A 22,364-nucleotide genomic window follows, 5' to 3' on the forward strand; every position below is an offset into this window, starting at 1 on the left:
AAGAAATCATATTCTTATTAAAGTTAAAAAATAAGAAAATAAACAGAGTTATGAACACAATTTGAAGATCAATAAAGAAAAAATAAAGAAAACTTAAACTCACATTCTTAATATCTGTAACACTCAATTTCTTCATAACTATTAATTTCTCTCTTCAAAGAAGCAGAGAGTATCATATCTATGATACAGACAATTGTTGCATTTGACATGAAGACTGTCAGAAATGTACAGACTTTAGAGAAGCTAAATATCAGAATGTATACAGTTGCAGCAGAGCCTTGAGAGCTGATCATCTGTGTGTGTGATCAGATACTTCTTATAAAGCTGTGTTCACTCTCTCAGTTATACTGAAGTATTCAGCCTGAAAACAATTAAGATGTGAAGAGAAGACTCATCTGCTCAGATCAACTTCTGTCACAAATTCATGACATTTGCATTGTCTTAATTACTCAGATTTTGCAGATACCTGGAAACTCATCTCTCATTGACAATGAAATTGTGGAAATGTGCCACAGTGTGAGAATCATTGATAGAGAACTTAGACATATTCATATATACCTGATCAGTGATTGTATAAGTAGAGAAGAGATGATTGTAGACCTGCAGAGCTGCAGAAGACACTGACAATATCAGAAGCTTTATAAGAACTGTTAGCTAGAGTCTGTAAGAAATTACTTATAAGAAGACTTACAGCAAAGAGAGAAACTGTGCTGCTTGAAGCCAGGGACTGGTCTGAAAGAGACAGAGAGTTGATCACTGACCTGAAGATCAGATGCAGTGACAGAGCTGAGAGAAATGAAGACACAGTTGTGAGCAGTGATGCCTCTGCTTCACTAGCTGATAAAAAGCAATCAGAGGAGTTACAGAGACACTCACAAGAAGCTCAGCAGTGATCAGATATTATTTATAAAGAGATTGAAATTGAAAAAATTTTTTATTCTTGAGAAGTTCTTGAATCAATATATGAATATTGTCAGAAACACTCTCTCTCTGTCATCTGAGTGAAAACACTTCATGAATGAATAAGAATACTCACAGTTTATAAGAATGAGAGCTGTTACAGAAAAAGGAAAAAGAAGATGAGATTTCACAGACAGATCTGAAGTATTTATACTACTCTAAAGAGATTTGCTTACACTATGAGTGATTCTATAGAACAGCTAGATCACTCTAGTAAATAAGAGTAATTATAAATCACAGATCTGAATCTTTCTATATAACTATAAAGAGTGATTGCAGACTGCAGACATCTTGATTCTACAATTCTACAGAGTTAATAAAAGAATGAAAAATTCCTCACAATTCTACAGTATCAAAGAACAATGATTCATGAGAATGAGTGAAAGATCAACTCACAAATGTTTCTCTTTAATGAGAGTGATCTCACAGAGAGTGATTCATCTGTAAGATGAATCTGTGTAATGATTATATAAGAATCTCATGAAAATGATTAAGAGTCAATCAGAACTCTTCTATATGAAAGATGTGAGATGAATCTGTATAATAGTCAGAGAAGAATCTATAGATCACAAAGAATCTCACAGAATAAGAAACTGAGTGACAGACTCTTTTCTCTTCACAGTAATAAGAGATTTTTTCTCACTGAGATTTTTTATAGATGTAAAGAATTTTTAATGAGTATCACTGCAGTGCTGAGCTGACTATGAAGTCACTCAGTGAAAGGCTTTGTGAATAAAGTCTTAGAGAGAGAGAAGTATGTAAGAAATTCTACTTCTTATAAATTCTTTACCTCTATTTCTATCTCTTGCATAATCAATAGAGCTAGCAGCCCTTGACTACACACAACTATATAGACTGAAGTTCATGAATACTATTCATAACTCAGCTTGAATGCTATTATATATTTGACCTCTATATTTTATCTTTCTACTGTGAATACTTCTAGTAGTTAACAGTACATATCACGCCAAGCTGCAAACACCTGAATAATCGCCTGCGAGTACTTATAAGTTATTCTTACAAGCTTCTATGTAATATATTAATAATTATATAATCTGAAGACTGAAAGAAGTCTGCTGAGTGAAGAATTTCTGATATATAAAATTATCTGATAACTGATATTTAATATCATCTATAAGAGTAAGAGTTCTCTTGCACTTTAGAGAATGATCTTGTTATATTTAAGTGTGAGAGCTACAGAACATGAAATACAACCTTATTCTTAAACTTAATTGATTTTAAAGATTCAATTCACAGATTCAATAATGTACATATTATATACAGTTAATTAATAAGAAGAAAACAGTTCGTACAATTCTATCAACTGATATAAGAAGAACATTTCACATCTCTGATATAGAAGAGTTAAATCTGCTTACATATTAATAAGCAAAGAGAATAATTTATAAGATCTCATTCAAAAGCATTCTGTATATTATACAGAATCTGAAAGTGAAGAAAATCAAGATAAAGAATATATGAGAGAATAAGTGTATAAAGAAGCTTCTGAAGAAGCATGAGAAGATCTTCTAAACAGATCTTTCACTGAAATTACTGTCAGAATGAGGATTTATAGGCCCGGTGACGTAGTGGTTAACTATGCTATCATGAAGCCTTAATTAGCGGCCTTCCCCCTGAGGAATGAATGTTAAGAGAGAGCAGGTTTGAACTCTGCAAGAGTCATCTTAATCACAGCTTTCACTGTTAAGTTATAAAACAGTATCAAGGACCTCTGAGTGCACTATAGTGAATTATTATCAAGCTTAAGATATTCATCTCAGAGGTTCTCAGATGCTAATTCTTACTAATCTTAGAGTTAACAGCCTCTCAGACACTTTAAGTTAGATTAGTACTAGAGTGATTAAGGTCTAGAATATCTGCAGAATAGTAAATTATTATCAAGCTTAACTGATCAGATCTCATTTCTCTCACTCTAAACACTCACTTCTGAGAAAGAAGATTTAAAAACTATCTGATTAGAACACTCTGAGTCTAGTAAGAATCTAAATGAGATGAGACTTAGATACTCTTAATAGATGATTAGTATAAGCAAGACTGTGACAGTCAATTGATAGACTGAAATGCTGAGATTGACAGCTGAAAGATTAGAGACTTAACTAGAATTAAGTAGCTCTGATATTATTCTTAGTGAGAATCTCACTTATAAGTAAGCTAGTTACAGAAGCTAGCTGAGTAGCAGCTCTTTAGAGAGAATGATAATCTCTGAACTTCTGAAGCAGATCTGAGAGAACAGAGACAGCAGTCAGTTATATAGAATATTAAAATATGTATATAGCTTAAGATATAAACTGCAGAGATCTTATTCTATAGCTCTCTTTACTGTACTTATTTTCTTCTATTCTTTTCTCTATCTATTTAATATGTCTATCTTTAAGACTATGTTCTCTTTTCTTTTGTCATAATATTTTCAATGATTTCAAACTATTAGAAGGTGTTAAAATACTGTAATTTATAAACAGTTTTTATATTCTGAGCTGGAATTTTCTGATTTTGCATATTTGAAATTGATAAATGTATAATAGTTAACTCTATAGATATAGGAAAAACTCTGAGAACTAAAGATTCTCAGATAGATGTTATAGTCTCTGACTGCATACATCTATAATTGAAGAATAATAATAATAATAATAATAATAATAATGAGAATTTATACATGAGATTAATATGAGAAATACAAAATCAGTCAATTAGAATATATACTCTCTGTTATAAATGCATCTTGAAGAACAGAAGTATCAGATCACAGATCTTCTAGAACATGATCTTATATAACTCTTATTAAGTATATGAGACTTTTCAGTTCTATTCATGAAAAAGGCAGATGAAGAGTGACAGATGTATATTAATTATCAAACACTTAACAAGTTTATGATTAAGAATAAATATTCACTGTCATGAATTCAACAACAGTTGAATACAGTTGAAAATACTTAATATCTATCAAAGATTAATCTTCTCTCAGAATACTGACAGATCTGTGTAAATGAACTATCAGTTCTGTGAACTGCATTTAATATATAATGAGAGAAGTTTGAATTTCTGATAATATTATTCAGTCTGATAAATGTACCTGTTATCTTTTAAATGATGATGAATATGATTCTTTATAAACAGAATAAAACCTTATATCTTGTATATCTCAATGATATTCTAGTCTTTTCAAACTCATATAATAAATATCTGAAGTATCTTGATAAAGTGCTTATCACTCTGACAGAGTATAAGCTCTATATCAAACTAATCAAGTGTGTGTTTGAAATGAAAGAGTTGAAGTTTATAGAATATGTAGTAAGTAATAACTGTATACACTTCATTTCAGAGAAATTGAATATTATAGTGAATTGACTGCAGCTGAGAAATGTACATTATATATAATAGTTTCTTAAGTTAGTCTCATATTACTGCAGATTCATCAAGAATTTCATATAAATATCAGTATCACTCTCAGATCTCTTAAGAGAAATAGATGCAAATCTGTGAAAGAAGAAGTTTCATTCAATTATCTGAAATGTCATGTGTGAAGAGACTTTTCTCACACTGAGAAAATATGTAATAACATTTTCAGTGCTTATTCAATCAGATCATAATAAACCTTTTTATATTGAGATAGATGCATCTAAATGAGCTATCAGAGACACTCTTCTACAGATGAGTAAGAATGACAAGCTGCACTCAGTGATATATAATGATAGAAAACTATCAGACACTGAGCTCAATTACTCAGTGTATGAAAAGAAATTGCTAGCAATCAAGCATATACTGATGTTATAAAATAGATATATTAACAACAGGTATATAATAATGATGATCACAGATCATGAAAGTCTCATCTATCTATAATTAATGATAAAACCTTTCAAATACTTAGTATATTGAATCTCAGAGTTTCAAGCATATAATCTTCATATTAAATACTGAAAGAAATCAGACACTGTGATATCTGATACAATCAGTCACAGATCTGATTTCATGAGTGAGAGTTCTATGAATCAGATATAAGAGAAGTTTGCATTAAACACACTGAAAGAGTGTAAGAAATCAGAATAAGTGAATATTATAATCTCTTACTTAAAGAATAATAAGATGTCAGATAATAAGTATTTCATGAGAGTAGTAGAAGAGATACTTCTGAACTTCAAGCTGAGAAAATTGAAAAATGATGTTATGCTTTACTGCAATCTAGAATATGTAGAAGCTCTCTATCTAGAATCTTTATTTAGACATGACTTAATGACTTACATGCACAAGGAATTCAGTCACTTAGAAAGCTCTGAACTTATGAATATACTTAAATCAAGAGTATACTAGTCAAGCATGACTGAGAATATTCAGATGTATACTCATGAGTGTCTAAATTATCAGATTGTGAAAGAATCTAAGAAAGGATTAGAATGTAAAGAAGTGTAATATCAGATAAAGTGTATAATATAACTGTTTAAACAATAAGAGATGAATCTCATAGACATATTATTATAAACATTAAATGAAAATTGATGAATAATCACTGCTATTGATTACACTACTGACTAGACTGGCCGCTGGGACCATGAATTTCACATTTGATCTCATTTGGTCTGATTTCATATATTTCTTGGCGTGAATCCCGCTGGGACTGGCTATCAAAAAACCATGTAAAGTGACTATATATCAGATCTTAAAATGAAACTATGACTTGAAAAAAATGAGAAAGTGATCTCATTTGATCTCATTTAGTTTCATTCTTAGCATAAAGTTACTATTTTTAGACATTTTAAGGTTTTTTTTAGACTATTTTTAATTTTTTAAAAAGTAACGCTTTTTGGTAACACTCAAATGAGATTTAAAGTCATTTAAAGCAATAAAAATAATTTAAATTGAGAAGTGGAAATCATGGTCTCATTTGGAAAATGTGATAAGAGTAGACAGTAAGTCTCACTGAGACAGTATGAGACTACTATCTAATGATAAAACCATGTAATGAGATCAGTTGAATTGATAATGAGACTATCAAAAAATCTGATTCTGGTCTCAGACACGGTCACACGGTCAGTCTACTACTGACTAGTCAGTCATGAAAGCAGTTTCAGAAATAATAGAGAAGATAATGATAAAGTTTCTATATAATGAGATCTATATTAACTATGAAATACTGTGTGAGATTCTAACTGATAACAGTGTGAATCTCATAGAAGAAGTGATAAGGCATTTTATAAGTCAGTTATAGATAAGACATTGTAGAACAATACTATATCATTCATAAATGAATGAGAAGATGAAATACTTGAATAGAATCTTGAGCAACATGCTGATGAAATATCTAATGAGCAAGTCTATAAGACTATAAGATAAATATCTCAGACAGATACTATTGATCATGCAGATTTAACAGTATACAGTCTTCAAGTATTCATCATTCTATCTGTTGTATGAATTGCATTCACACATCCCGGAGAATGCTTCAGAAAAGATGAAGAAGGAAACAGTAGTTATAAACACAATAGTCACAGATGCAGCAGAAACAGCAGTTATAAATGCAGTAGTAGCAGTTGCAGATGCAACAGTCACAGATACAGAATCAAGATTGAAAGAGATCAGTCATGCATATGTAAGGACTAATGAGTTACTTCTGAACTGAGCAATTCAATTGAAAAGAATATGAGACTTATTAGTTAAGAAATTGAGTCTCAAGATAAGAATATGAGTTCTTATATATAATAAGAGTTCTGAGAAGTTTCAATCTAGGTGATTTAAGCTATATAAAATACTCAAATCACATTCTCTGAGAACATATGCATTGAAAGAATCAGAGAAATAAGTCTTATACAACTTAATCAATAATTTATAACTTGTGAAAGTAAAGATGCAAGATCTGAGCAGATTATAATTATTCACAGCACTATTATCAGTGTTGAAAAAAAAGAGACTTACAATTGAAAAGCCTTATGAAGTAAGAGAAATTATAGACACTTATAAACTAGATGATTTCACTTATTTCAATCTTTTCATGATTATAAGAAAAGAATGAGAAGTAATGAAGAAATCAGATAAATATCACACTTTAATAAGTGATAAGACTGTAGCTGATTATATGATAACACACTGCAGACAGCAGATGCAATGTGATAAAGAGTAGTCTTAAAGCAGCAGACTTATATATAAATCAGATTGCAGAAGAAAAAGAAATTCAGAGTTGAATTCAACTGTTTACATCAGTTTAATCACAGAGATCACAGAGAATGAACTATCTGAAACATTCACACACATATGAGATCAAGTTATCTTAACCTCTGAAGACACTCAGAGATCAGATGAGATTAGTTTCAATAAGCTGTTCACTGTAGTAGTCTAAGTGAGTGAAGAGAGACAGTATAATACATGAGACAGAATTATAAAAGATGAAAGCTGCTGAATCTAGTCACTGAACACTGTAATATATAGAGATTGTATAAGAGTAGTGACTAACAGATAAAGAAAAAGTGTAAGAAAAGAAAAGAGATAATAAATTAATTATTAATTATAAGAGTTAACTGAAAAAGATAAATATTATAATATATATCTCATTCATTTTCATACATCACATGTTTAATCTATTTTCAACATCATATTGTCAGGTCACGTGATCTGGCTTACTAATCCTTTCACCATATAACTTTTCACAAGCTAGCAACCTTTCAATCACACAAGCTTTACATCTTTCACAGATTATGAGCTCTGTTTTGTACAAAATCACTGCCAATTCAGAATTTCTTGTCAATATAATCATTATTGAACTACTGCTTCATTCAATACACTCATCAGGAGTTAAAATCATCTTATTCTATCAGTATTGATGCATTTAAGATCTTGATGATCAATAATACTACTGCTTACTTAAAAAAGAGGCTTGTAGAAAACACACCACATTTGCAAAAAAGCAAGAAAAAGAGAATGATATTGGCAAGGATTCAATAAATGAATATCGAGAATTCAATAAACAAATATCAAGATGGCGGATTCAATATGATCTCACTCACATACATGTTCGCGATCTCATGTTCTTTCCACTAAGTCAGTTGCAGTTGATAATGATGATTCTTCACACTTATACTCTGTCAGTGGACATTCTTCTGAAGCCTTTGAAAGCTCCATTGATGAAACACTCTCTCGATTCGAAGCTGGTTTGAATACAGCTTCTGACACGGTCAGGCCGGCCCCTCAATCTACTCAACAGCTTGATGCTGGTTCTTATGATGTCTACTGTTCGGGCGAGGCAATATCAGATCAACAGATGGAGCATCTCAAGATAATACTTGAGATGAACAAGAAGAAGCAAAGAGTTCTAGAACTCGAACTACAACTGGAAAAACTTCATCAACAGAGATTCTCTACAGATTGATCACAGAATGTTAACAATCATTCTGTCATTACATTAACAGTCACATGAAATTCTAATCTCAGTGAAAGGTTGAAATTCAACCTTTATGAACTGAATAGCCGTGTTGACAAGGCAATCTCTCAATTTAAGAAAGATGTCAAGAATACTGTGAGATCAAACAGTCTGACTGACACATTCAATTACATCACATGAAGCATCTTCATGAAATCAAAACTGATTGATACACAGTGCTGATATATGATAGAGAAACAACAGACTCAGAATTCTCTACAAAGAGATGATGAATGAGCATCATTCTGAAACATCAGAAACTGATGACTCTACACATTCATCTCAAACTTCTTGAGTGCAGGTGTCAGACCACATTTCTTCAAATATGATAAAAATCAAATCACTTATACTCTATGAAATGCAATTGAACAGGAATACTCTGTTCTTAAAACACAGTTATATTATGAGACAGTTCTGGAATTCATGTCTCTTGATAACACACAGGTCATCAATCTACACATATTCTTTGATAAGTTTCAGTCTGTTATTATGAAATTGAAGATGTTGAATGCTTCTCTCTCAGATATATGAATATTTGATACCTTCTACTCAGTTCTACTCAACAATTGAAGAAATTATATTCAGAAGAAGATAGAGAAGATACAGAATTTCAAATTCATAGCTGTAATATTGAATATTGATCTTCTCATGAAGAAGATTTATTCACAGCTTAATTCTTCAAAAGATAAAAAGAATCTGCAGAATATAGATTCTACAGTCAATATAGCTACAACAGCTATAATAGTTACAACAACTATTAACAACTGTCAACAATACATTGAATTCAGCCTGTGAAGACTGTACTGAATATGATTATAATAGTACTTAAAAGAGCTTCTGAAATCATCAGAGATCAGAAAACTTATCTACATATTCTGAATATAAGAGATCTCACTTTGACAACTGTTGATTGATTAATTCAGACAGTGCTTCAGATAATTGAAGAATCTACAACACTGTAAGAATAAAGAAATTCAAAGAAAAGAAGAAAAAGAATAATAGTGAGAGTGAGACTCAACTATTTATTACAGATAATTCAGAGACCTTTCAGATGATAAACCTTGCAGAGATTATCAATATATCAGTCTGTTTTATGAAATTTCACAAGGATTTCTTCAATGAGTGTTTATATATATCAAAAGATATCATCTTTCAGAAGGATCTTCATCTTGCTAATTCATTAATACTGACTATTTCATACAACTTGAAGGTTCTACTCAATACAGTCTGTAAGGCGGCTGCAGTGATTTCTTCAGTGACATCAGATCTACTCACTGCAGCCTGTTAAGAGACTGTAGTAATTTCTGATTCATCAATTGATAATCTATTCATTGATGAGGAAATTCAACCTGAGTGTTCATTATTTCTTGTACTCACTAATAATTGATGAATTGACTATGATATCTTCATGAGAATATCTACTCTTTTAGTGCAGAATACACTGAACTTCTCAGAACTCACAGTTGAATCTGATGATTCTCTAACATCTATAAGAAATATCACTACAGTGAGAGAAGCTTCAGTGAGAGACAGTCTTGAAGACCTACTCACTGATTCCGAGATTGCTGTACTTCCGATCCCGAAAAACCTCACACGTGTCAAAGTATCTCAGAGAATCTCTGACCTTAATCTCTCTATCTTTATGATAGATGTAGGTGTGTAGAGGCCGCAGTGATAACAGAGCAGTTGAAGAGCTCATGTCAAAATATGTAACAGATTCAGAAATCTCGGATTTCTGCTGAGATAGAGATGTACACACTCTAGAGAATGATGTAGTATTTCTCTCAGAGAGTGAAATCAGATCAGTTTCAGTGCAGATATATAAGATTATATCAGTCTGTTAAAGCTTGACTGATTCAAATGTATAATCAGATTAAGTGATTCAAATTATAATATAATGAAACTAAAGCAGTGACTAGTTAGCAGTATTATATAGAAGTAGTTATTTAAGAAGCTATATAAGTAAGCTTGATTATCTTGCTTAAATAGTGAGCTTATAGACTACAGAGTTATTGTGAGAATATCACAGATATAATACTTAGTATATTAAGAAGATTATATGAGACATACAGTAACTCTTATATCTATTTCAGTATGAGAAAAACAAATTACTGACTTCTTTGATAAGAAGTCAGTATCTAGCTATTCTATATAGATAATGAGCAGATACTCTTCTTTCATTTCATAAGTGAGAATAGTTAGAGTGATATCTCAGCAGTATCTTATTATCAAGAAAGAGTAATCTGCTGACCTCATATAAAAGTAGAGTTCTTATATTCATTAATCAGATCTTTCTATGATATATCTGAATGATGTTATAGAGTGGTTGAAAACTGGTTTGAACAGGATGAAATCATCCGCATGAAAGTAATGAGCTGTGTGAAACCGCAACGGAGCCTTGACACGGCCGGGAGCGTGACATTATAGAACATCTTTATTATTATATTATAATATTACTTCTTCTATTATATAGTCAGAGAAATTGACTTTAATAACTATTTTATAATCAGAATTGAATATTATTAGTAGAGAGATATTAATGAATATCTTCTTTATCTGTATAAATACAGCTTCAGTGTCTGCTGATTATTAAAATACTGAGTCTTTCTTAGTAAGATCTGTAAGTAATCTTATAATATCTGAGAAGTTTTATATAAATTACTGATAGAAGTTAGTGAATTTAATAAAGCTTTATATATCTTTCACAGTATATAAAGCTTCTTATTTAAGAATAGCAGAAATCTTCTCAGAATTCATTTGAATTCTCTTATCAGCTTCTATGATAAAACCTAAGTATTTAGTACTTTTAACTTTGAAATTATACTTATTAATATTAATTGATAGTTCTACTTCTTGTAGTTATTATAATACTCTTTATATATACTCTTAATACTCTTTTCTGAATTCATCAGTGAAGATGAGAATATTATCTAAATAAGTAGATATAAACTTATTAAGAAAATTTTAGAGTGCTCAGTTAATATACTTCTGAAATATACTAAGAGTGTTAATCAGTTTAAAGAGTGTGACTATTCATTCAAAGAGATTATAATATGTTCAGAATACTGTAAATTATTCATCTTCTTCAGTAATATAAATCTTATGAAATATGATAATAATATATAACTTTATAAATCATTGAGCTTATCTGATTCATGCTAGAGTTTCATTGATAAGAGATAAGAGATATCAATCTTTCTTTGTTAATCTGTTCAGATCTTAGTAGTTTATACAGAATCAGAGTTCTTCATCTAACTTCTTTACAAAGAGAATAGAAGCTGTAGTGAAAGAGTTACTAATATATATAAATTTCTTATCTAACAGATCATTGAGTGTCTTCTGAAGAAGAAGAAGTTTATCTTGAGATATATTATAAAGAGAGTCTCACAGTAACTCAGAGTTCTTATTATTCTTCTTTTCTAACTTAATACTGTGATTCACTTCTGAGTCTTATAAAGAAAATATATTTATAATATTATCTTATCAGAAGACATCTAGATATTCATAATATTATTAAGAGAGTTTTGTATGAGAATCTGTTATTATAGTATAGAATAACTTTTCTAGAGCTTTCTTAATATCAGTCAGATTGATAGAATAGATTAATACATAATTCTACTATCAGTAACTTTGTCAGCAGTCTTGATAACTTCTTTTTCAAAGTATTTTATACATGTTGACAGAGATCTGTGTCGGATTCATAATCTTATAAATATCATCTTTATAAATTCTATTATTGTTAGGAAATATCAAGCTTCTGTTTCAAGTATTTAATAAGATATCTTATTCAGATAGTCAGACAAGTTCTAACATAAGATTGTAATCAAGATTATTAACTTTATATATATAGACATCTTCATATTGATGTTCTTTCACATCTATGATCAGCTTCACTATGTAACAGATACAAATGTCTTTTAAATTATCAAATTCTGTAAGAAGATGAGGTTTTAATAAGAGAATACACTGAAGATTATAATATCTTACAACTGAAGATTTTATCATTGTATAGTAACATAGACTACTGTCTATTATAGCTTTTATATTATACATATTATTAATTACAGTAGATATAAGAATTGTATTCATTATTATTTTCTCTTTAAATCATTATCATCTGATCTCTTCAAGCTTCTGTTTGTGAATTTGAACAGAAGTTAATCTTTTTCCTGTTTTATCAGAGTATTCTTATAGTTATCTTTCAAATCTTTCTTCACTGCAATGTGATTAATGCAGACAGATGCTGATTTATTCTTTAAATAAGAAGATATGTAAATTAATCAGTAGTTGAAAATAATATATTCTGATCAGTTACAGTTGATACACACTTTATATTAACATTAATCAGTGACTTCTTCAGAAGTGATCTCAGAGACTTGAAAGTCTGTTTAAATGATGAAGATTCTTACTTATGTATAAATATTTAAGTCTACTCAGTTCATAGCATCTGCATCATTATTATTATTCTTCAGCACAGATGTGTAAGTGACTGAAATGTAACATTTTCTATCACTGTTCTGTATACTCTTAAGCTTGATAAAATAGTTATTCAATGTTCAGAGCTGTGTGTAGAAGTCTTCATAAGTCTGATCTTTATCTATACTTATAAGAGTCTGTAAGAGTTTAAAAGTCAATGTCTTCTTAAGCATACTAATCTTCATTCAATTCTTTCAAGATTGATCACCTGCTTCTAGAATCTTGATATTGAAGTCAGAAATAAATGTTATAAGAGAAGTGTTTCTCTATTAAATACTCTGTAATCAATCTAATACTTTCTATTGTATGATAGTATCTTAGAACAGAATATTAAGATGTTTCATAATATTATCAGACATTCATAACACTAGTTTATATACTTTTATTTATGAATGAAACTTCTGTTTCACACAATTCTTCAATTATTCATTGATATATCAATCTTGATTAATTAATAAATCAATGATATCTTCATCTACACTCAGTTTCATAAGCATTTTCATTCTTCATAATGAGTAGAGAGTGAGATCAGAATTATTGAAATATATAAGAGTATCTAAGTATTCTTTCAGTACTTTTATATTCAATTCTGTAGATGTTGAAATTACATGAGTTAATCATTGAATCTCTTCATATTAAAGTTATTAAGTTATATGCATATCAGCTATTTATTATTATTATAATTTCAACATTACTCAGAGTCACTGTGACATCATATCTATACTTGTATTCAAGGGTTTCATATTATTGTTAGACATAATTATATTAATTATTAAATATGTAATATCTGTGAAATCTAAAGAAGTGTAATTGTATTCTTATATATCTGAGTGTCAGAACTCTCAGGTCTTTTACTGATATTCTCTTGTAAGATCTTGTTACAGAGTCAGAGTAACTGATAAGCAAGCTTCTATCTGAGAACTCAGTATCTGCTTAACTGTTTAACTGTTTCTTTATTTCTTATATATTGTTATATATTCAGATATCTCTTGATGAATAATTATTTCTAATGAGAAGATAATGAATATTTTTATAGTATAAGAGGCCTACACTGAATAGATCAGTATGATATTGATAGGTCTTATATAACAAAGATAAAAACATTAGAGAAGAAAAGAAAGAGAAAGTGTAAGAATCAGTAATTGAAATGAATATTTATATGTATATATAATGACTGAGAATCAGTGATCAGAAATGGCCGAGAATCAGAGTGTACATGTTTAAGAGTGAAATAAAAGAATCTATGAAGTGTAACAGAATAGTCTATATAATTGATCAGGCACAGCCTGTCACACTATGCTATGTTTTATTGATATTAATAAGTTCTTCAAACTTTAAATGATATAATTGAAAAGAGATCAGCTAGAAAAGCAAAGTTTAAATAGATAAAGATAGTAGTAATTCTTTCACTATAATAAGTTTGTCTTAAAAGTAGATATAGTATTTGTAAAAAAAGAAAGTGACAGAAAAGACCTGATAAGAAAAATATTATTAAAAGATGAATATTTATCAGTCTCTTTAGATAAATTATAATATTATAAGTAGACTGACTGTGTGACTGTGTCTGAGACCAGGACCAGAATTTTTGATAGTCTCATTGTCAATTTGACAGATCTCATTACACAGTTCTAACATTAGATAGTAGTTTCATACTATCTCAGTGAGACTTACTGTCTACTCTTATTACATTTTTCAAATGAGATTATGATTTTCACTTCTCAATTTAAATTATTTTTATTGCTTTAAATAACTTTAAATCTCATTTGAGTGTTATCAAAAAGTGTTACTTTTTAAAAAATTAAAAATAGTCTAAAAAAAACCTTAAAATGTCTAAAAATAGTAACTTTATACCAAGAATGAGACTAAATGAGACTAAATAGAACCACTTTCTTATTTTTTTCAAGTCATAGTTTCATTTTGAGATCTGATATATAGTTACTTTACATGTTTATTTAATGATTAGTCTCAGCAGAATTCATGTCAAGAAATGTATGAGATCAGATTAAATGAGATCAAACATGAAATTCATGATCTCAGCAGTCAGTCTAATTATAAGAAGAATAATTCTAGAACACTTAATAAGATTTATAGCTAGTAAATTAAAAATGTTTCAATACTTCATACATTATTATTTATTTTTGAGAATTCAAGTTTGTCATTTTATAAATAATATTTTTAAACTTGTTGTTATTAACATTCAGTTAATTTGAAAATAGCTTGTAAAAATAATAGTCTGCTATTTAATCATCTCAAAGAAATTTAAGAATTTAACAGTTAAGTTTCTTATCATTAACATGTCTTATAAGCTTATTCAATTCTTAGTCTTCAGAAAAAAAACCTGATATTGCAGGTAAATAATGTGAAACTTAGAGAGAGTGCATTTTACAATTCATATTTCTACAAATTCTAATCACAAGAAATGCAATGACTAAGCTTATCTTTAAAGTGAATGCTAGTTATTATTGCTGGCTAACATTTCTTTGATGCATTTCTCTTTAGAGAGATAATCTGAACCTGCTCAACAATTGTCTCTTTACTCAAGAGTGCTTACTTTATCTTAATAAACAATATCATGACTGTGCAGCTCAGTAATCTCTTGCAAACTGGCTTTTAAAATTCACTTTCTGTTACTTTCAAACAAGTTCTTTTGAGTTTGAATGATTTGAACCTATGAGTTGCCTTAACAATAAAGATAATTTCCGTATCACATGATCATATGTAAAGTATGTACCTAGGTAACTACTCACTGTAATAATAAATATCATAGTCTCAACTATAAATTAAATAACAACAATAATAATAATAATAATAGCATACTTAAGCAAGCTTGCCTGTCACAATAGAATCATCCCACAAATACCGCCAGGCAGAACCCGAACCAGGACATAACCGTGCCATGCTTACTCACTCTCTGTAGTGAGTGCGCCACAGTGTATGAAAAACCACACTGTAAAGAAAATATTTTCAATATTTTCATTCTTCATCTTCAAATAATCATCATTAATTATAATCATGTCTAAATCTTCTAATTACACTGAGAAGCAGTTGCAAAGAGCTGTTGATGTGTATAAAAACAATTCAAAATTAAAAATCATGTCTCTGTTGTAAGAATTCAAAGTCTCATATACTATCTTATATGAAAGAATCAACAGGAAGAAATCAAGAACTATGAGAATTTCACTGAATTGAGCATTGAATGACAGTTAGAAAGAGACAATTAAGATATGAATTCATCAATTGAACATTAATTTTTACTCACTTATTATCAAGTATATTGAAGCTGCTGTGAATAATTTCTTACTAATCTGAAGAGTATTCAACTGTAAGCATTTAAATCTAGTACTGTGAGAGCTGGCTTTACTGACTGTGAAATGTATTCAGTTAATCACAATATAATTCTCAATTGATTGAGATCTCTTATCATTGATGATGCTCTGAATCTCAACATATATAATGATGATGATGATATATATAATCACTTTATTCTGCTATCTACAGATTGACTGTTAACTGTCTTCTTATAATTAATCTTCTCAGAGATGATTGTAAAACTATATCATTAAATTAATGCAGCAGTCAAGATCTTAGAAGATGTGAAGAATATTCTTACACCTGATTTGATAAGATGATTGAACAAGATCTTCAAGAGTAGCATGATTCAGGCAGAATTGAATATACACTGTGAGAGTGAACTTGCAGATCATTATTAAGCAAATAGACATCAGGTTATCAAATTCTCTCACAGACAGATACAAGTAGGTGAAGTTCTCACTATTAAGAATGCCAATTGCAAGATCACAATCTGTAGAGCAGATGAGATGAAAAAGACATTCAATAAGACTCTTCAATTAATTGGAATCAAATCTACAAAATCTACAGCCACTCAACCACAACAAGATAATTCTATAGAATCTCAACTTACAGTGAATTCTACATCTTCTAATGAGTATATAGATAATCTTTATGTTATAGATAGATGTGGTGGTGATTATTAATTAATTTTTGAAGATTACTATATTCAAAATATTTTCTTTACAGTGTGGTTTTCCGTACGCTGTGGCGCACTCACTACAGAGAGTGAGTAAGCATGGCACGGTTAGTACCTACCCTCCATACTATCCATTATAAATGACTATGGGAGTGACAACCCCACGTGACCCCTCTCTGTCACTCGCCGGCCGCTGGCTGCCTTGCGCTCTGCGTTTCGTATCACATCCACCTTTTCCGCGACATCTACAACCCTCATCACCACAACTTTACTTCTTCTATCTCTCCCTTATAAGCTTGCTCTGAATACTCCGCAACCTCTCTTCTCCAAAGCCCACTCGACTGTCGACCTGTACAAGGTAGTCCAACTCCCTTTGTCTGTCCCTCTTATCGCAGCTTCCCCGCAGCCTGTGCTTTCTCTAGACAAGAACCAGCAAAATCTAACGTCCTCCTGTGCAAGAATACAGAAACTCCGAGTCCCCTCGTCCTAGAGGATACTCATTTCTTCATTTTAACCCATTCTCCCCAAAAAACGACAGAGCTGGTCCGAAACCCTTATACCCCGATACGATACCAACATGGCTCCTCCTGCGAAAGATGACACCCATTCCTCCAGTACTGGCAAGGATGAAGTGCGGTTGATTCCCTCCGATGAGCCTCAAGGCGGCCCTGGAATTACAGTTGGTATGCTACAATTTCCCTTCGTGTCTGTTTGAACCCAGAACGTAGCGTGCGCAAATACCCAGGTGAAAAGCCGCCGGAGCAGTTCTAGTTTTATCTTGGGTTGGACTAATATGTATATCTTACGCCAATTTTAGAACGTTCCATCATTGAGCGCTCCATCCTAATCAAGAACATGCTTGAGGATGTCGGTGGCGGAAGCGTAGAAGAAGAGATCCCAATTCCAAACGTACTGATATACTTCTCCTATTCTAAACTTCGCTAGGTCACGCCTCAACAGCAACTAACAGTACCCCATAGGTCAACAGAGCCGTCCTCGAAAAGGTCATCGCTTGGTGCACAAAGCATCAGGATGACCCCCCAAGCACCGGCGATGAGGACAACGACTCCCGTAGAAGAACCACAGACATCGACGAATGGGATCAAAAGTTCATGCAAGTCGACCAGGAGATGCTGTTCGAGATCATTCTAGTATGTCCTATCCTGCTTCCTAGCTACGTTTCGTAGTATATATATGCTGATGGAAAATCGTGAAACTTCTCTAGGCCGCCAACTACCTTGATATTAAGGCCCTTCTCGACATTGGTTGCAAGACCGTTGCGAATATGATCAAGGGCAAGTCCCCAGAAGATATCCGCAAGACCTTCAATATCCAAAACGACTTCACGCCAGAGGAAGAAGCTCAAATCCGCGCGGAGAACGAATGGGCTGAGGAGTATGTTTCTTTCCTTCTTTCTTTCTTTCTCCCCTATATCTACACATTTCTTTTCCCAGTTACATCATACTGACCACTATCTACAGCCGTTAATCCCCCCCGTCTCCTTACGACATCTTTATAGGAAACTAACTCTCGTCCCTTCTCGAGTATTTTCCTCATATAAATCCGCCATATATACAAGCTCAGTTGCAACTGGTCTTAAGTCACATTCTCCAGCACGATTGGGTTGACATGCGGAATTTTGGAAGGGGAACGCAACGCTTCGGGAACGGGGTGGAAAAGGCGGGATGAAATAAATGAGCTAATATTCAAAAATTCAACCAGAAAGAATCCCACATACACGTCCCTCGCTGTGCCTTCTATTTCCTGCATCGTCGTTACTTTTTTTCCTTTTTTTCCCCTTTCAGATACGACACGGTTCGATTCGATATGATACTGATCGGTCAGGCGTTTGTTCTCAGCTTAGTGTATTTCTTTCAAAGCTCAAATTTATCGTCTCCATTTTAATTATCACTCATATTTCCGTTTTCTTTCTTTCTCTTTGTTCCCTCTTCCCTCATCCCCACGTCCTTAACTAAGTTCTTGAATCTTTCCCCTTGCTTCACAGTCAAAAACACAAGGGGTGGTACTCTCGTTAATTTATCAAACAGAACATTCTTAATATATGAATGCATACATGAAAACAATAGAATTCAAATTCGTCGTCAGTAAGTATTTTGAAGCAAGCAGCTCAGCCAGCCAGGTATGTATAGGAAGTGAGTTTGTGTGCACATCAATCAGGCTCTATGTATCCTTTCTTCTGTTTGTCTGTTTGTTTTTCATTTCTATTTTTGAATCTCTCTATCTCCCCTCTTTGATCCATGTGTAGATCTTATCCATCCATTCACATACTTCTAATAACAAATCTTCTTGGTTCCCCCTCTTCCCCTTCCCCCTTTTCATTTTCCGGGCTACTCGCTTTCCTTCTTCCCCTGTCCTCCTCTCTCCTTCTGTAGCCGTTTGTGCTGCCAGCTTTCGATGCGTCTCCTCTTTTTCCTCTTCTTTCCTCTTCTTATCTTTTCTTAAGATGTTTTAGGCAACGCTCAGTTGTCTTTCTCGTATCCTTTTCTGTTGCTCGACGTACGTGTGTTGTAGTACATAGTACATGAATAGCTGTGAAGACGATTCCGTTCTAAGATTTAGTCGACCGTTCCAAAAGTTACGGTACGTTAGAAGAAAGCACATGCACAATGTCCGAAAACCGCTTTCTTTGCAGGAGCGAGAAAGATGATGGAACGACCATTGCTCACATTTTTCCATACGCGCGGACCAAGGACGATAAGAAAAAGAGAAAGGAAACGAGAAAGAAATGGAAAAAAATTTGAATTTGGGCTCGTCGTATACATCAGATTTAAAAAAAAAAAGGGCAAAAACCATGCAGAAGAAGCACTCCCCCCCCCCTTTTGCATCCCCACACCACTGATCATTCCCCTTGGTTAATCTCATGGAAAAAAAAAAAAAAAACCCCACAAAATCCTTGATGCTTTTGAATTCTTTCTGTCCAGTTTCCCGTTTCGCATTCCGGTTTCCCCAACAATGCCATTACAGAAAGTAGAAAGAAAACTAAGAACGAGATCGAACACCCCCTCGGCCAACCAAAAAAATTCCCCAGGTACGTTCCTCCTAACTCAGTTTGAGACTTTTCTTATTCCTCCGGGAAATCGACAGGTTTCCGTCGTCGAAATACCCGGACTTTTCAAGTCACAAGACGACCAAAAAGTTGAGATTGTAGGGTCCGTGCCGGAGAATGTACCGAGATGGGAAAAAATATTTTTTAAAAAGACTGAAGCGCGTCATTTAAGCTGGCGGGGAGAAGAGATTTTGCGGGCTTTCCAGGCGGGGAAGGATCGTGTATTCTGCGATTAATCTATATGTTGAGACGAGTCTTGCGCCAGTGCCTCCGCTTGGCGTTATATCTGTGTTGAAAGAAAAGAAATGTTACCAGTCAGCCAATAGTTCTCGATCGCCACCTTTTCTATACAGCATTCATTGCACTCGAGCCCGTGTGTATTGTTTTCCTTCCATATCTTGTCATAAAACCGGAAATTTATCATGTCTCTGCTCCTGAAAATATCCCCCTTTTGCCATGGATACCTGGGATTCACATCCCTTCGATTCTTTTGAGTTTCCCGTCGTATTTCCTCCTCTTCGCTCATGAATTACCCCCTGCCACCGTTTCATTTTTCTTCTTCTTTTTCTCCACCGTCCACCCCCCCCAAATAATCCCATCCCTTGTATGCGCTCCGCAGAAGAAAGCTAGAATTGGAAAATGATTTACCTGATGGTGTTTCCGGTCCGCAGACGAATCCATTGGGGAATGGGACGGTTCTGCTTCTGGGCTTTGGCAAGCTTCTGCTTGGTGCGGAACGATTTCTGGCTCTGTATTTCAGATCCCAAGTTAGCCGTCATTTCTATTCTAACAAGTAGCAGTAGTAGTGGTGGTGGTGGTGGTGCAGCGCCTGCGAGCGGCCGATCGACGTAAGGGGAAGGGACGGGAAGGGAATCAGTAGCAGTCAGTATCTCGCACATACCGGCATCCTGGCGGTCTAGGGCACTGTAAATGCTCGAGACTTGATGGGCGCTGGATGGTTGTTGATGTCGGATGGGGATAGCTGACCGTTACGTGCGGCTGGCTCGCGGGAGTTTTTTGTGTGGGTTTTCTTTTGGTGGCCGGAGGGAACTCGCTTACTGATCGGGTTTAGCGTGTTGGGCCGAATCACGTGATATTATTGGCGCTCGGCTTGGCGACATTCTAATAAGGTTATTTAAAGTAGGCTTTGGCATGAGAAGCTGGAGCTGTATCTAACCTGCTCAACAAGTCGCAATACAATACTGCAGCTGTGTTAAGTCTGTTCCATGATGTTGATGGGGAGTTGGCGAAAATTTCACCCATTGTTTTATACAACCAAGGCGCATCTGATCAGGGACATGGATGGCAAAGATATTCAGAATACTCATGCTGTTATTTGGGTCGTAGAAGAGCCATAATATTCCCTGGCCCTTCTATCTCCCTCTCTACACCTATGTGCATGTGGAGGTCCCCAACATGGACCCGTTTTACCCCCAGGTCTGGGGAATTTGCGTTTCGACAGAACTCAATATTATTGACAAGGCAGCGGAGCTGTTAGGTTACAGCCTGGCATCGCCTGGTGAAGCCATAGGCCCCTCTATCTTGATCCCTAATCACTCTTTCTCACCCACACCTACCTACCACTGATTCGAAGGGTAGAGCGTGTTCGTCACTATTCCTTCTTTCTTGTCCCTTCAACAGATATGCACATTATCTGTGCCCCTTCAAATTGCAACGGCCAGTCCTAGAAGCCCGCCTTATCCCAAGTTGAACGTCTTCAGTCAAAAGCTACGGAGAGTAGAGAGCTATATATAGCATAGCATGCCCACAGCCTATTTCGGAGGAATTGGGGAACGAGAACCTCGATCTCGTCCTTATCACACGGTAAATCGTGTTATACCCGCGCCGGACTCTAGGACAGCGCTGTCTGATGTATCTTAAAGGTAATTGACAGGACATTTATTTCATTCTATAAACGGCACCCGCATGGAGTTTCTGGTGGCATTATAACCATAATTCGTGGAATGGTCCTATCAACTTTGCTGAGTGTTAAATGATCATCTCAAAATCTATCGCCTTACCACGGGTAAAAAACTATGATAAAAAGGAAACGTGTGAGGGGAACGGGCGGGCTGGATATATAACCCAACTCCCCGGAAGAATGATAGGAAGAGAGTAACCGGTGCAGATTAAGCAGACACAAAGAAATTGTCTGGAAGGTTTATAAAGTTTAAGCAAAGAATGGGAACAATAGTTGAGTTAAGATTTCACCCTAAAAATTGAAAGAGAGGGAGAGCTATTATTATTTTGATAATAATAGCAAGCAGTGCGCGGATGGAGAGGAACAAAGATCTCCCCCCATCTCCACAACCACAGGAACCTTGGGGAAGTTTCGCATAGATCCCGAGTATCCGCAAACGGTCATATTCAGCGAACCTGAAACTCGCTGATCCGTATCAAGTCAAGTACTTCGTACAGACATACAGTAGTACGGTACATTCTTCCTC

General features: G+C 33.5%; 4 protein-coding genes across 4 annotated transcripts; 3 read left to right on the forward strand and 1 right to left on the reverse strand.

Moving 5' to 3' along the window:
• Positions 1–6,427: 6,427 nt before the first annotated feature.
• BDCG_17935 (uncharacterized protein) lies at positions 6,428–8,335 on the forward strand (the record flags this gene model as incomplete). Its single annotated transcript, XM_045426975.1, has 3 exons — positions 6,428–6,565; positions 7,305–7,309; positions 8,056–8,335. The coding sequence occupies 3 exons, from the start codon at positions 6,428–6,430 to the stop codon at positions 8,333–8,335; spliced, it is 423 nt and encodes a 140-aa protein (XP_045282854.1).
• Positions 8,336–17,427: 9,092 nt separating this feature from the next.
• BDCG_09223 (E3 ubiquitin ligase complex SCF subunit sconC) lies at positions 17,428–18,338 on the forward strand (the record flags this gene model as incomplete). Its single annotated transcript, XM_045425012.1, has 5 exons — positions 17,428–17,533; positions 17,668–17,759; positions 17,831–18,001; positions 18,076–18,245; positions 18,332–18,338. The coding sequence occupies 5 exons, from the start codon at positions 17,428–17,430 to the stop codon at positions 18,336–18,338; spliced, it is 546 nt and encodes a 181-aa protein (XP_045273595.1).
• A 1,430-nt stretch (positions 18,339–19,768) lies between these two features.
• On the forward strand, positions 19,769–20,354 carry BDCG_17936 (uncharacterized protein). The gene has a single exon (XM_045426976.1). It carries the CDS (start codon positions 19,824–19,826, stop codon positions 20,151–20,153), a length of 330 nt encoding a protein of 109 aa, XP_045282855.1. The 5' UTR covers positions 19,769–19,823; the 3' UTR covers positions 20,154–20,354.
• Positions 20,355–20,561: 207 nt separating this feature from the next.
• BDCG_09224 (uncharacterized protein) lies at positions 20,562–21,071 on the reverse strand (the record flags this gene model as incomplete). Its single annotated transcript, XM_045425013.1, has 2 exons — positions 20,562–20,841; positions 20,977–21,071. 2 exons carry the CDS (start codon positions 21,069–21,071, stop codon positions 20,562–20,564), a joined length of 375 nt encoding a protein of 124 aa, XP_045273596.1.
• Positions 21,072–22,364: the final 1,293 nt, after the last annotated feature.

Source organism: Blastomyces dermatitidis (assembly GCF_000003525.1).
Source record: "Blastomyces dermatitidis ER-3 genomic scaffold supercont1.14, whole genome shotgun sequence".
Lineage (NCBI taxonomy): Eukaryota > Fungi > Ascomycota > Eurotiomycetes > Onygenales > Ajellomycetaceae > Blastomyces > Blastomyces dermatitidis.